Source organism: Aulonocara stuartgranti (genome assembly GCF_965226115.1).
Source record: "Aulonocara stuartgranti genome assembly, chromosome: 20".
In the NCBI taxonomy this organism is placed as follows: domain Eukaryota; kingdom Metazoa; phylum Chordata; class Actinopteri; order Cichliformes; family Cichlidae; genus Aulonocara; species Aulonocara stuartgranti.
In genome coordinates, this window is record NC_138956.1 from 25740806 (window position 1) to 25756268 (window position 15463).

The window sequence follows — 15463 nt, forward strand, 5'->3', positions numbered from 1 at the left end:
CCATGTTAGGAACAGCCACTCTGACTTCATATAGACCAAGAGTAGAAAAGAAACCGAAAAACTCAGCGTTTAAGGCAGTCTGAAGCGTGAGTTTATTTTCACATATGCTGACCTCAATATTAAAAACTTTGGCCAAGTTTAATATGAGCATCAACTTTTAGAACAGTTGGACGACCCCTAGGTGATCACAGTACTGAGTCTGTCTGTTCTGTATTGTGCTGTGCTTTGTCTTGCAGGAGCTAATGGGAGGGTAATTAGCCTTATGAGCTACACCTGGGCCCAGTGAGTTTGGCAGTAGAAGTTCCCTCCTCCCCGCAGTCACACTCTGACTCTGACCAGCTCAGCTGCACCACGATCTTAGGGCTCTTTTTTCTTTTCACTGCCTCTCATTTATACATATGTTACACTAACTTGCTTATTTAATTTACTGATCTTTTTTCTTAGTACATTTGTTTTTCCTGACTTGTCTTTATCCCTCTCATTCCTTCTCACACCGGCTGTGATGCAGTATATACTGTACATGACACGAAATAAGGAAAGCCATTGCAGATCCACTTCAAAGTTATTGTGATTTGGGTTTTAATGTGGGATGGGAAAAAAACTACACCAGATCCATTTATGGCTATGCTGTACATTAGATCCATATGAATAATCACATCTTTATTTATGTGATATCCCTCGTAGTGTTTCTCGATTAGGTGACTTTCCTCAGAGCTCTTCACTGGTGTGCATTCAGAAATTTGCCACTAAACGTTTTCCTGTGGCCTCCCCCACAGCTAATAATAGAACACATTAAAATAGTCACCAGAAACACATTACAATGGATCAAATAAGTATCCTAAAATGTGTGTGCGCCTGCACAGGCACATGCGTTTCCATGTGCTTCCAAGGCAGATTAGCTGTACCGGGGAGCATAAAGTGCATGATTGTGAGGAGTGTAAAGACATACAAATGTGCGTGCATGTGTGTGTTGCTGTGAAAGCAGATGATGGATGAGATGGTAGCACATGCTTCTTATTACCTCCTCTGCTGCCTCTTATTGTCTGCTGGTTTTGGGAGTGCTGAAACAGATAGCAGCTCTCACTGTATCAGTCAGTCCACGTTTGCAGTGGACCCGTGGCTCGTCCTCGCAGTGCTGCTGCATCTGAAGGAGCTACATATTAATGCCTAAATGAAAGAGTAAAACACGGTGTTTAAGCCATTTCTCAGATCTAGCATTACATAAAACGTCCTTTTTTTTTTAACCATTTGCATGAATTAGTGTCCGTTGAACATGTTTTTTGCTGAGTTTATTTCCTTAAATGTTTATTAGCTGGGATGCATATTTGGCTTACAAAATGCCCCGCACTCCTGCAGCTTTATGTATGTGATTGGAACACCGCCCACAGTGTTCCACTTGAAGTAATAGACAGATGGGAGTCAGTCACAGCATCGCTATGATGGAGAGAAATTACCCTGCTGAATGCTGCCCTCCCTCCCACACTACATCAAACTCACTGGACGCTCAATATTCACCAAATCACTCTATTTTTCTAGTCATGACTGCCTTGTCTATAGGACAAGACAGCTTAATGCACTGAAATGACCACATGTGATTTGAGCAGTGGCTGAGATACTGTACGACAAATTTTATGAGTCGCCGCTGCACATTCATCTGATTTCAAACATCAGTTCTCTGGTTGTGTATTATTTTCCTGCATATATGAGAACATTTCAATCAATGTCGGTCTGCTCGGTGGATGAAAAGCAAATATTTTGAGAAAAAGCATTGATGGAGTTCTAGGATGAATGCATTTACTGGCATTAGGTTGCAGGGATTTTTATACCTCATGAACAAACTCCACGGCCTTGAAGTTTCACAGAAAACTGATGTTCATAGAGTTACTCATTACCCCACACAGCATTTTAAAAGCAGTGAGTCATACTGTGACACCCAGTGTTTCAGCTAAATTCACTGCATCATATACATGTCCCTAAAATCCAAATTAATGGGCTTACAGTCGAGCTGTTTGCTCTAAAAGCTGTTTAAATCTACACGGCTGAGTGTTGATCACATTCATTTGTTAAAGAGCTATGGTTTTGGCAACCTGAAGGAAAATTACTGTGTGGCCTGGGTATTTTATATTATTTGCACACGTACATGCTTTGACTTATTTAAATGTGAGGGTTTTTTAAGCCTTGAGGATATTAATGGGCAAATATATCGTTAATGACTACAGATGGCTGGTCCTCTGTAAGTCTTGTTCTGCCAGAGGCTTCTTCCTGTTAAAAGGGAGTTTTTCATTCCCACTGTCACCAAAGCACATGCTTGCACTTGGAACATTTGATTGTTGTCTTTTTCTCTGTATTATTGTAGGGTCTTTACTTTGAGGCGACCATTGTTGTGATTTGGTGCTATATAAATAAAACTGAACTGAATTGAACTGGATCACTAGTTTTTTCCCAGCAGCCTGGAAGCTTTGAAACATAATTTGAACATCCAGGTGTGAAAATGAAAATGTAACTGAACACTTAAACTGCTAATATTCAGTCCTGGGAATTTATTTCAACAATGTGTGGACTGGAAAAAGAAGAAAAACACAAACTGCTCTCGAGTGCAGCAGTCTTAAGTCTATGTCCAAAATTAAGTCTCTACTAATGTCCAGTAATCTTTGATTTTATAATCCACGCTTGTGAATAAATAATGGAAAGTCAAATATCAGACCGTGAAAGCCATCCATAAACCAGACAGAGGTGTTGGGATGCAGGTCATTTGGGAAACCCAGCTTGCCAAACCCATCAGTCAAATTCAAAGGATCAAAGTTCCATCTCTCCTTTGTGGGAGCATGACTGCACTATGACAAAGCATCGCGGGTAGTGGGTCCGTTTCTTTGAAATGACTAAACCAGGAGGTACTTCCCCACACGGTCAGGCCTGATGTGCATCACTGGGAGCTTTTCTTTATGCCCAACAGCTCCACTAAAATAAAACATTCACACACACACATACACACACAAAGAGAGGCAGACTGCCAGCCAGTCAGCATGAGCGTCCTAGCAGGAGAAAATGCAGTTTGTGTTTTTGATGGATGAAAGTACCATACAGAGAGAGAGAGAGAGAGAGAGAGAGAGAGATCGTGCATATATTTGCAAATGCTTGACACATCAGTGTTGACAAAACAAGTCATGTGACGACCGCGAAGATGGCGCAGCTTTGGGTATATTGCAGTTTTCTCAGTATTTTCTTGCACCAACTCGGCAGTTTGGACCGGTGATCAAATATCGCGACCTATTACCTACTAATTATCGAGCGATCCCGCGCGTTCACGCTGGGTAGCTCTCTGTGGACGAGACAGACTTGAGCGGATGAAATCCGAGGAAAGAAGAGAAGCACAAAGAAAATAAATAAATAAGCTTCGAGGAAAACGAATCTCTCAGTTCCAGCTGAAATGCGTCTGCAATAAAAAAAAAAAAAAGAGAAAAAAATTTCTTTTGTGGAGAACAAAAAACCGCTCACCGCGTGCGCGTGCGTATATGCGTGTGTGCGTTACATTAGGTGGACACAGAGACTGCATCAGGCTAGAGACACACGCCGGGACATAATAGAGCTGAGACATCGAGGCTTTGATGGTCCTTCCTCCCCCCTTCTACACACGAACGTCAGGATACTGATTCCGGTCGAGACATGTAGTCCCATGTATCAGCAACCAGGATAATTTGTAGCCTTGAGCTCTCATTTTTAGCAGCATCATCTCACGATATCGACATAATGTGGCTTGCTCTACCGAAGGGAAAATAACCAAATATGTGGATACCTACTGAAGAGGAGAAAATCGGAGTTGGTGAGTCGACAACACCTTTTTAATGCTAATTAACGATGCTTGGTTTCTAGTTTTGTTGTCTGTTTTTTTTTTAAACTTGACTTTATTCATTCAGCCTCTCGATGACAGTTTTTACAAGAGAAAACACCCAAATTTTGTTCTTCGAAATCCCGCATTGGCTATGCAGCCTGATTTCCCCCCCATACTATTAAGCCCATTACATCAAATGAAAAACACAGACTTATAATGGCTGATATACACGCACAGTGCCTGCATAGAGAGGGGAAATTGCGTGGGATGATACAGCCTACAACCAGCCACCTTAAAGATGCCATCACGGTCTTTACACAACCGCAGGCGGCCCGTTAAATGCGCTCCCAGTCTTTAGTTTGGTGGTTTTATTCACACATATATAAAAATGCGTCAATGTAGCGGTTTAGCCTTTTCTTCTTCCGAGCGCGTGTAATGGGGGGAGGGCGCAATTTGTTTTGAAACCACGAGGGGGCATCGTGACTGCGTCCCTCCAACAGGTGTAGGCTGGAGTGAAGCTGAAGTCTACCTGTAGACAAAAAAACAAACAAACAAACAAAAAAACCCACAACCCCCCCAAAAACAATAAAACTGACGTGCTTGGTGCCGCAGCAGCAGGGACTGCAAAGTACCACTCTTTACATTTTCTCTGTGTGTGTGTGTGTGTGTGTGCGCGTGTACTTTGAGCAGCATCCTGGGCTCATGACAACATTTTATGGAGAACAAAAGCGAGCTGTACACGATTTAATAACCAGTGGATGCAAAAAATGCCGTCACAAGATCCCGGAAGGTGTTTATAAATTGACTGTTGAGTCCCGAAGTGACTATGGCGAGAATACACTACAGAGGGTTTTCATTAGGGGAATGAGTCATGTCCAGATGCTCTGCTGCTTCTTATACTTGTAGGGCTACTCGTACTGAGTCGCACATGATACCCCCCCCCCCCCCCCCCTCTTCATACACACGCCCACACATATACACTTTTTTTGGAGGCATTGCGTTGGTCATGATGGTTTCAGAAAGACCGCAGGCGGAGAACCCCAAGCGGCAGCCCTACCATAACATCACCACTTCCAGCTGCTGCATCTAATCGTCCCCGTGTTCTTCCATCCTTCCGTCCATCGCAGAAATCACTGCAGTACTTTTCCAAGCGCAAACATCTAGGGGTGGGGGGTGTTTTAACAGGGGAGGAGAAGGTAGTTTTGTGTTGGTGGTGGGGGGGTGGAAGCAACAGTTCGGCGCAGCCAACGCGCCAGTCAGTGTGGAGTGACCTGGCGCTGTCCGTGGTGCTGGAATCTGGAGATGACGCTGTCCACGGTGCTGAAATGCGGGGAAGCAGAGCCACCGTGTACCTACTCGGTACACACTGTACCTTGTGAAAGCTGAACACATCGCTCCGGTGAATATCCCCCCTCTGCCTCAGACAACATGCTGGCTCGCGAGGTTCAGTATTTCTCCGGCATCACTGCAGATGAAGCCCACGCTGCTGAACTGTTGCGATAAATGGTAATACAGCCCCAAAAGCCTGCTATCAGTCCCTCTCCTGCCTCATCTGTGGTGTTAGTGGCACCATTTTGCATTTTCCCCCTATCTTCTTGCCTTATTATGTCACTGCGTGTAATATTTTCTCATATTACCCAAATTACCATGCGCAGATATGAAACAGAGATGTGGTCCGTCAGCAGCCAACCGGGCCTTTCTTTTTTCTGTTATCTTCACAGGCTCCATTTAAAAGGAGGCAGCTGAAGACCCCTCATGAAACGTTAATGGCTTTCTTACAATCCTGGCCTCCGCATTGTTTGGTTTTTGTTTGTGTTTATGTCGGAAATTTTTGTTTCTATATCTGCTAGTGCTGTTTACCCTAACTTTAAAATGGCCAGTGTAGTTTATCCTAATGCACAGTTACGTTTATAATAATTTGCCTTGTTTTTCAGATAGGAATTAGTTCTCAGTTTGTCAAAAGTAGCTAAAAATACAAGCCATTATGCTAAAACATTGTGATATAACATAACTCTGAGGATGCCAGGAGTTAAAAATAACACAATAACATAATATTGAAATGATTACTGTTAAATCACAAGCCTAAAATGAGTTTTCTTGAAATCTTTTCTTCCTACACTCAGAAAAATTATGGTTCTTAAATGGTTCTTCAGATGGCTTCATGGTTCTTTAAAGAACCATCATACGTCAAAGAACCTTTTTATTTTGTGGATGGTTCTTCAGCTATTACAAATGGTTCTTTAAAGAACAAAAGGTTCTTCATCCTTAGCAATCTAAGTTTGATGGTGTAAATGGCATAAATATTTATTCACTATAATGAGGCTGTGAATTATACTGTGTGTTTTCTTTGTGTGCATGTGTGTGCGAAGGGAGAGGGCGGGTTACCTGGCAATTACCCTTTAAGAGAAGATGGTAGGAAACTGAATATTCAAATAAAAGTTAGAAATATTTGCTTAAAAATATACTGGTGGCAGGGGTGGGGGCCAAAGCCTAAAGACCCTAACCCCCCCCCCCCCCACACACACACACACACCCCTAACCCCACAAACACATTATGAATATGGTGAGTTAACAAACAGTAGACACAATACACACATTCAAGTACTGTACTTTAGTTTTAAATTTTAATAAAGCATTACTATTTTCTACTCCAAGGCATTACTTTTGAGATTATTATATATTTTTGAAAATACAGCATAATGATAATACTAGTTATTGTAAACTTTACAAACCACCCAGCAGTATGTAAAGTCAAATTATAAGATACAAGTAAATAACAATTGCAGAACAGAATGTCAGTGTAATGAACACACACTTCGTTTTGACAAAGCACAGCTTAGGTAAATGATCTGAGTAGTTGTTCATCACTGATCAATTTGTTAATATGTGTTTCGAGCCAAATAAATGACAGGGAGAGAGAGTGACGTCAGAACACGTCATACTATAACCTCCCGGGAGCGAACGGAGGGGGTCAGTCGTTGGGATGCGCATGCGCAGACAGAGTGTGCGAGCGGCGGGCCTTGACCTTTCGGGGAAAAAAACTCACGGACGGTGACAGCGAAACGGATAACAGTCTTCAGTACCTGCTGGACTTTGAAGCTGTGGATTCTGGGACTGTTAGAAAAGGTAAAACATTTCCATTAAAACCTTATTACTGTTTTGTTTTTGTTACTCGTCATTGTAGCTTGCTGTTAATGTTGTGCTAACAGTAGCGATTAGCTAGATACGTTAGCCGTTGAGGTCAGCGCAATTTAGTATCCGGTATACAGAAACTGTTTTCCTAACAAAACCACTGTTATAATTAAGTGAAGGTGCTCCCAGCTAATTTGAACCTTTGGCTTCTAAAATATGTGGTTCAATTGCGTGCTGCGTACATAACCTAATGTCAGCTAGACCGAAATTAAAATTTAATATATTGTTAAAGTCACTAAAATGGCGCCTGAAGCCTGTTGTGAGCTCTGTGTCTGCTCTAGAAACTCTGAAATTCTGTAGATCTGAGCCGTACATTAAATACTCACATGAACCTGTACTTTGAATTCTGTATGAGCTGTATAAAATACAGCTATGCATAAGAGTTTTGAATGAATAATTAGATTAGATAACTCTTCATTGTCTAATCGAATTATATAGAAATGAATAGAAAGTGGTTCTTTAGACTGATGCCATAGAAGAACCTGTTTTGGTGCCACAAAGAACCTTTCAATGGTTTCAAACATGAGAAGGTGTGTCTTTGACTGTTCCTGCATAACTTAGTTTCGGACTAGTTGACAAGTTATGCTCCGGTCATTTGATGTTTCCAGGATAGATGTTCTTTTGTAATATAGTTAAATTTTTTTGTATATTTAATTTATCCACCATCATACATCATACATACAAGCTAAGAAGAGGTCGTTATACTAACAAGAGGTATCAACGCTGGGCCAAAGTTCATCACATGGTTAAAGTTTGTAATCCAGCCAGGGTGTAAATATCACTCAGCAGCCAGAGCTGAAGCAGGTAGCATCAACACATAAATCTACTCTACCCGGCTTAAATCACAAGAGCACCTCTGACCAAAAAGCTGTAGATTTTTCTTGTTTGCACAAATTAATCCAGATTCACATTAACTGTGTTCACAGCTCCAACAAAATGAGGAAGAGGAGGGGCAGAAACACAATTAGATTGAATTACAATTGGATGGAAGTTGAGGACAAGGAGAAGGAAGCTTTGGATGAGGAGGAAGAGAAGCAGCAGGAGCATCTTTAGGGATCCCTATGATGTCATTGAGGTTTGTTTCATTAATATGGTCCTCTCACAAAGAACGATGACATGTTTTAGTTCACGTACTTCCTGTATTAAATAGTGATATGCAAAATGTTGTGAAAAACCATGGAGCAGGTACGTATAGTGCATCTGCAGGTAAATGAACATCAAATCTCTAAGACAGACTGAAATCTGTATATTTATCACCCTTATGATAAAACCCATGTCAGCCATTGGTTTATGGACTTTGTATTTTGAAGCCTCAACATTTGCATTATTGCTGTTGCTATGTTGGGACCATATTAGGATGAGGGATCAGAATCTGGAGTCATGCACACTATTATTTCATTTAGTGTGTATCCATAAGATTCGTACAGCAGATCCAAGTTGTGCCTTGAAAACAGGAAAGTCGTCTGCATAGAGGAGAACTGTAATAGCAGGCTTGTACAAAGTGAGGCTTTGTGCTCACATTTGCTGCAAACACTCATTTTACCCTGTTTTGATGCAGCTTTCACTTGAAATCAGGCAAGAACTGGACTTATTTTTTACAATGTGTTCTTGTGAATTGATTGTGTATCGCATATGTTTGGTTTGACTTTCTGCAAGACAACAGTCGTCCACTGGCCAAAACAATTTTCCAAATACCTCCACGTGATCTAGCCTGGATTTAGAAAAGAATAGCAAAAAAAATCTGCACCTCCTGCTTCAGATGCAATTTGTGTTTGTGCGTTCAGAGGCAGCGGCGAGAGGGGAGACCTCGGGTCATCCAGCTGGAGAGCCTGACCAGGAGGAGTCGAACATTAACTCAGCTCTTCCAGGGCACCCTGCAGACTCGGCTGTTGGCATCGACGAGGGATGATGTGAACGCCAAACTGGAGTCCATCACAGGTCAACTGCAGGTATGCGAGTCAGACCTTCTGAGGAGGGTTTCACTTTTCTCTCTTCTTTATAATTGACTCTTTTCTCTCTCTTTCAGCTCCTTGTCTCAGAGTGGGAGGGATTTGAAGCACAAAGGGAGGAACTTGTCATTTGGTTGGCTGATATGGATGTCCGCCTGAGTGAGGTTGACCAGCTGACAGGAAACACCAGTGAAAAACTGAAACAACTGCAGGTGTGGGCTTGTTTTGATATGACATATATTTGATATGAAACATACGTCAGAGACATTGTCCTAAACTGGACTAACAAAGGACCATGAGTACAACATGAAAAGTACATTACATAGCGTAAGGCTGAAGTTCATTGATCATTTTAATCATAAACTTGTTGTTGAAATGTTTTTACTGAACATGCAAATATCTGCTGATGAAAATGTGTTGATTTATTGGTCTGTTATGAAGCTATTGCTATTTCTAATGTGTTTTATCACTTTCTGATGTTTTATTAATTAAACAATACATGTATTATTTGTTGTGTTATCTGTAGATATAGTATTTATATATATATTTATTTATAGTATAGCCAATATATTTAATTATTACTTTTTAAAACACTAATATGTGACATGTATTAGTAGTGATGTTGTGCTGAGGGTTAAAATGCCTTTTTGTCTTTTGGTAACTACAAAATGACAATAAACCATTAATATATGTCTATGCTGTGCTCGTATTTATTTTACCCTACTCAAATTCAATTTATGATGCATTTTATTTTGAAAGATTTAAAATGGTTTTTTTTAAAGAACCACTCAAAAAAGGTTCTTTAAAATGGTTCTTTTAAAGAACCATTTTTAAAAAGGTTCTTTGAAAAACCATTAAAGGTGCCCCAAAGAACCATTTCTTGATGGTTCTTTGGGGCACCTTTAAAGGTTCTTCAATGAACCACTGAAAGAAATGGTTCTTCAAAGAACCATTGTTTGAAAGGTTCTTTGTGGCACCAAAAAAAGGTTCTTCTATGGCATCAGTCTAAAGAACCACTTTTGGTTCCAGTTGGCACCTTTATTTTTCTGAGTGTACAAGCTGAAAATGTTCCTTTTTCTTGTGCACAAATGAGTCACTGATGGATTTTTCTCATATAGGCAGCAATATTCCTTTACATTTTAATTGGAAAGAGCTCAGACTGCAAGTCAGTACCTGCCCACATGAGAAATGAATCAGATGTCTTCATCTGTGGCTACATGGATGTGGCTCAGATGCAAAGCACCAAATAATCAAGCAGTCAAGGCCGTCGTCTGAAACAGACAAGTTTAGGATAAAATGTTTTCATGACAGAATAAAAGACAGAGATAATGTTCAGCTGACAGTGGGGTTACAGACATCCGCCCAAAGTAGCATTTCTCCAGTTTCATCCATCCTTCCTATATCTGCAGTGGAAAGTTTAGCAAGCTCGTTTCATCACGGCCACAGGATCAGCTTATCATTATTACGTTTCCTGTCTTGTTGCTTTGCTAACTTGTCACTAGCAATAAAACAATAAAAATAGGTAGTGTTAATGGTGTGACAGTCGTGTACACAGGAATTTAAAAGTTACACACACTCCTGCAGTTGGGTGGCATGGCTAGATTTCTGGGACACTAATTTGGAAGCAGATATAGTGAAATGCTCCTCTGCCTCTGTGGCAGAAATCGCTTGGTTGGCAAGACTTCGGTGCAGTAATGTGTCTCAGCAAGTGAGTGTGCATTCAAGTCGTGCTGAACTCCATGACTCAGTGGGCGAAGCCCAAAGACCATTGTGTAATTTTTAACTTACCAGAGATCTGGGACAGGACTATTCAATCCAGGAAAGCAGGACTTCCATAGTGTGCATACGTTCTACCTGTTATGGCTCACTGGAACTAAAAGGCAAAAGGAAACATGTAAATAAGTTCACGCCATCACTGCAGCATAGATGAGCATAGTGTCCTCTTTGATAAAGCATTTCTCACTACAGTGGTGCCATTAGCACTCAGTTGTTTGAAAATACAGCAGACAATTTATAATCCATAACAGTGTTTACTGTTGTACTGGCAGGTTTTTGATGGCATTACCACCTTCTCTGCAGAATATTTCTCCCCTGCGGGCCATCATGCAGTTAGGCACTGTATGTGTCTATCACTACTTCTCAAGCAAGGCCATATGGCTCTGTTTAAAACGTCACTCTATTACATATAGCAGTGAAACATTTTTCAGCACATGACAGCAACAGTCAGTGTTTACACTGGAAGCAATACAAACATCTCCTTCGTCTGTTGTACAAAGGGAGAATTGATTTTATTTCAGAGATAGACATGTCTCAGGAGTAACAGGAAAGAGAAGGGTAGACAAGGAAAACAGGTCAAAGATGAGACTTAAACAAACACACAATAGACTGATGCTAAACAAGCGTGTAGAGTAAAATATTTTTATGGACGGAGTGCATATCCTGTCATCTCAGCTAGTAATGTCACTGATAGCAGATAAACTCTAAATGTGACTTACTGTTTTTTAACGCAAAGGGACAAGCAAACAGCATCACCGAGAAACGAATAAATTCTAAACACAGCATCCATATTTCTGGAATGTGCCAATTTCACATAAAAATATCTGTTGATATTTAACTTTTAATCATTGTTTCTACTGTTTCTATTGCATTGTTTCACAGCACGTTTTTCTTTCATGTTTAATGGTCTGTTAATGTTTAGTCATTTTTATCATAATTCTCGGTTTTCTACACAACTAGTAGAAATGGATTTGGGTATTTTAACCTCCCTGAAGTTTCAGACTCAGTGGAAAATTGTTCATTTAATTCAGTGTATTACAATGAATTTAAAACAGCAAGAGTTAAATACGTTTGCTTTAAAAGAGTCTATCCTTTCTTTTAATCTGGATTTACACCTCTTCATTAGTATTGGTGTTTGCTTAGCTGATCCAAATCTGATACGTGACAAACGCTTTGACTTCGGCAAAGTGTTTGTGGTGCTACAATTCTCTCTTTTAACACTGTGGAGATGTGGATGGGTTGGAAGTTTGGGGTTCTCAATTGCCACATTTATCTGCAATCATTGCTTGAAAGACCCTTTTACACTTCATCACTACAGGATTGAGTCAAGGGGGACTTTGGTGTTCACTCATGCAGTCAGCTTACTATTTCAAAAACCACGCTGAGTCTGTTCCCACATTTTCTGATTATATTAGCCTTTTTCCTACACACCATTGGTGACAGCACTGCTGGTGAAAAGAAGTGAGTTAGAAAGTAATGGCCCGACAGAGGAAAAGTGTGAGCGAGTCTCACGATTCTCACGATGGCGTGATTCACATTCTCCAATTTGAGTCTACTCCCCCTCGGTGATTCTCTGTAGTAGGTGACCAGTGTGATGCTTGACGGCTATAACGCTGGAACGTTTCGCATAAGATAATCCAAGGATTGTGCCTCTTTTGTCACATGTGAGGTGTTTATGATGAAGGCTGAGTGCTGTCATAGAAACCCAACTGCAGCTTGTCTGCATTCTCTGTGCCAACACAGAATACTGAACTCTTAAAAGCTTTGAGTTTGTATTTTCGCCTGTTGATGCAATACAGTAAGCATGTACGTTTGTCTGTGCGGTTCTCTTTCTAACTTAGATTGAATTCATTATTCTGGAAAATTGCTGCGCTTACACTTTCTGAAAGAATGATAAAGCCATGAGCTCATTTTCACTCATTTGCTGCTGATTATAAATTATTTATGAAAATCCTTTTTGTGCTTTCACTCAGCTCTGAAAGTCACAACCTAGAAGCTAGACTCCCAAAGCTAAACTTTCAGAAAGATGTGTTTAATAGCTGACAAATAAATGAAACCAGGTGGCTCTTATGGAAGAATCGACGTGTATTTATGTCATACATGGAACAATGTAGGTGAGAGGACAGCAGGAGTCTCCTGCTGTGCTCAATCCCCATAATTCCTTCCAATGACTTACTGGTTACACAATAGCAGCCCTCAGATGCCATGTGGATCATGAATTCAACTAAATAGAGGGACAGTCTGGGCTGGTATACTGTTGCGGAGTGGAAAATGTTTGCTTTTTGCCAACATTTTCTACTCCCTGTCCCGTCATTCCTTCCAACATCCTACGTTCAACATGTCGAAGTCTGAAGCTGAATTTTGTTGGTTATGTTTTGAAGATATGCTAATGCTCCGCAGCTCTTAGGCACAATGAAACAAGTGTGTGTCTGTGTGTTTACACAGCTTGGAGGTTTTGTGAGGGAGGACTTTGAAAATATGAGCCTGCGTTCTGTGCCCAACTCTGTCTAACATGACAATCTCATCTTGTTCTGACGTGGCCTCCGCTGAAGAGTTTTCAGATGCTGTGAGTGCAGGTTTTGCAATTCAAATGAAATCGAGTCCATTAAAGAATAGGACTCTGAAATAGGAAATACTTAGCCCTGACTGGAGGCAGAACGGAAAAGGTGACAAGGATGCTCTTTGAGTCTGCCCATCTCTCTTCCTAATACATATGAACTCTAGTGCAATGCAGCATCCATAAGCTTGCCATTTTAAAATGCCCTGATCCTGCAGCAGTTACAGTGAAGAAAGCCCTCCAGTTTGTGATGATCTGTTGCCATAGTTACCCCAGCACAGGAACTGAGCGCTCGCTATCCTCAAACAGGCAACGGAGCTGAGCTCAGGCTCCTCCTTCCCTTCCTCCCCCTCACTGGTTCCCCTGGCTAGTTCATTAGCATAATGATTCACGCCAAACTCTCCTTGAAGGGCCACCATTTGTAGGTTTTTAAAATCATCAGCGGAGTGCCGTCATTATTAAACAAGTTTGTCTTTACTGGGGCTTGTATACTGTTTGTTCCGTGGCTCATGTTGCCGAGCTGCAGTGCTGCAGAGACAAAATCCAGCTCCAGAGCTGATGCAATTTTTAAGGCCTTCACTGTGGCTTCTTCTCCCCAAAGAATAATCATGTCATCAGCGTTTGAGTCAGTGGCTGTTACTGAAGCTGGTACAACAAAAAAAAAAGCAGGTGGCATGAAAGATTTCTGCTAATAAGAACTTGTGATAAATCACCGTTTAGCAGTATTACTTAGCAGTTTGTGTGGGCTCTATTTTTGGGATAGTTCAATTAACTTAACATAAGAAAAAATCAGGTCGCTTAAGAATTAATTGCTTATTAAAATGACTACCCACTTCAGGGTGGGAGCTTGTTTACAGTTCGCTAAGCTGTGCTTCCTGTGTGACACTGTGTTTAGATGTTTGCATTAAACAGCTTATTAAAGCGATGCATTGACTGCCCCGATACAAACCCAAAACACATGCCGTGTGAAGACATGACAGTGAAGAGGGATGTTCCCTGCTCAATCAGAGGCCACAAAGATGAAAGCAAGCATAGATCTTAAATCTGTGATGTGACTTTTGTTAACAGCAGTTACATTAAAAAGTGCTGTATGGCTAAATGCTTTTTCATGACTTGATATCTAATCATTTGATTCGTTTTTTTTTCCTTCTGCACAGTAATCTGCAACTTCCGGTCACCAATATGCCAGGCGTTGGTCCTGGAGATTGGGGAAACTGTACAGATCCTGGAAAAGAGTGAAGGTAAAATCAGCCCGGTCTCTTATGTCAACACTGAATGTATAATGGAGCTTATTCCTTTTCAGTTATCTAAACTAGTTTATTATTACGTGCTTTTATTGGGTTTGCTGTTTACTTTTTAGAATGAGTAATGTCACTACTTTTTGGGCCAAATAAACAAAAAACAAAGCACTATCTGATGGTAAGAAAGAAAACAACATTATACTGCCAAAATAAATTTAAAAGAAGATGCTAACTGTCTAAAGGTTGTGAAGCACACTTTACTTTGTCTTTTTATAAAGAGTTGTTTGGTTCCAGACGGATTTCCTGTCACCCTGAACAATTGTTCTTTTCAAATTAAAAACAGTAAAAATAATAACTCTGAGGCTTATCTTTTAGAGACTGTAGTGACATAGATAACAGGAATTTGACTCATACCATTGATGCGGTTGTAACCCTTAGTCTGGTTAATTGGGTGATTAACCAGATATGGTAGCTTGATTTTCCACAAAACAGTGAAAAAAATTTGCAAAACAGTACAAAAAGCTTCTTATAATACCTTCCAAAAACTCTGGTGCTGACAGTTTGAATTTACAGCTATTTCAGTTAGTGCCCTATAAAGGCTTAAATGATAAAAAAGAGTTAGCACCCTGTGTAAATCTTAAAAACACTAGTACATTTGAACAGACTGACTTGCAAACCATTAACTACGATAACATCAAATGTAAAAACTGTATCATAGCCAGATTATTTCTATTACTAGTAACAGATTCTGTGACTCTGAAGAAATCTCTTTACATTAAAATGAAAAAGGCTGAAAACCAATATTCAGTGACTCCAAATCTGTCATTGGAAAACATTCAATACACTGTGAAAACCAATAAACTGTCTCAGTTTGTAAACTGGCATGTTAGCTTTTAAATGATTCACAAATCTCTGCATT

General features: G+C 40.4%; 2 protein-coding genes across 7 annotated transcripts in view; both read left to right on the forward strand.

Moving 5' to 3' along the window:
* Window positions 1–3470: 3470 nt before the first annotated feature.
* Window positions 3471–15463, forward strand: part of LOC309696861 (dedicator of cytokinesis protein 3-like) — a 55409-nt gene continuing 43416 nt past the window's right edge. For 3 of the 6 annotated variants that reach the window (XM_082518331.1, XM_082518332.1, XM_082518333.1), the window contains exons 1-2: window positions 3471–3820; window positions 14461–14544. In XM_082518331.1, the coding sequence (XP_082374457.1) occupies window positions 3784–3820; window positions 14461–14544 (121 nt within the window). In that variant the 5' untranslated portion in view covers window positions 3471–3783. The remainder of the gene's footprint in view (window positions 3821–14460; window positions 14545–15463) is intronic. The other 3 variants (XM_082518334.1, XM_082518335.1, XM_082518336.1) reach the window with 1 other exon arrangement.
* On the forward strand, window positions 5718–9662 carry LOC309697748 (uncharacterized protein). The gene is made up of 4 exons (XM_082519859.1): window positions 5718–6955; window positions 7948–8096; window positions 8806–8970; window positions 9048–9662. The coding sequence occupies exons 2-4, from the start codon at window positions 8040–8042 to the stop codon at window positions 9213–9215; spliced, it is 390 nt and encodes a 129-aa protein (XP_082375985.1). The 5' UTR covers window positions 5718–6955; window positions 7948–8039; the 3' UTR covers window positions 9216–9662.

Bases quoted from the DNA above. Each gene is read 5' to 3' on its own strand.
- LOC309697748 (XM_082519859.1), top strand. From the start codon at position 8,040: ATGAGGAGGAAGAGAAGCAGCAGGAGCATCTTTAGGGATCCCTATGAT. The intron at 8,097-8,805 runs GTTTGTTTCATT...TTGTGCGTTCAG, and splicing joins ATCCCTATGATGTCATTGAG to AGGCAGCGGCGAGAGGGGAG. The intron at 8,971-9,047 runs GTATGCGAGTCA...TCTCTCTTTCAG, and splicing joins CCATCACAGGTCAACTGCAG to CTCCTTGTCTCAGAGTGGGA.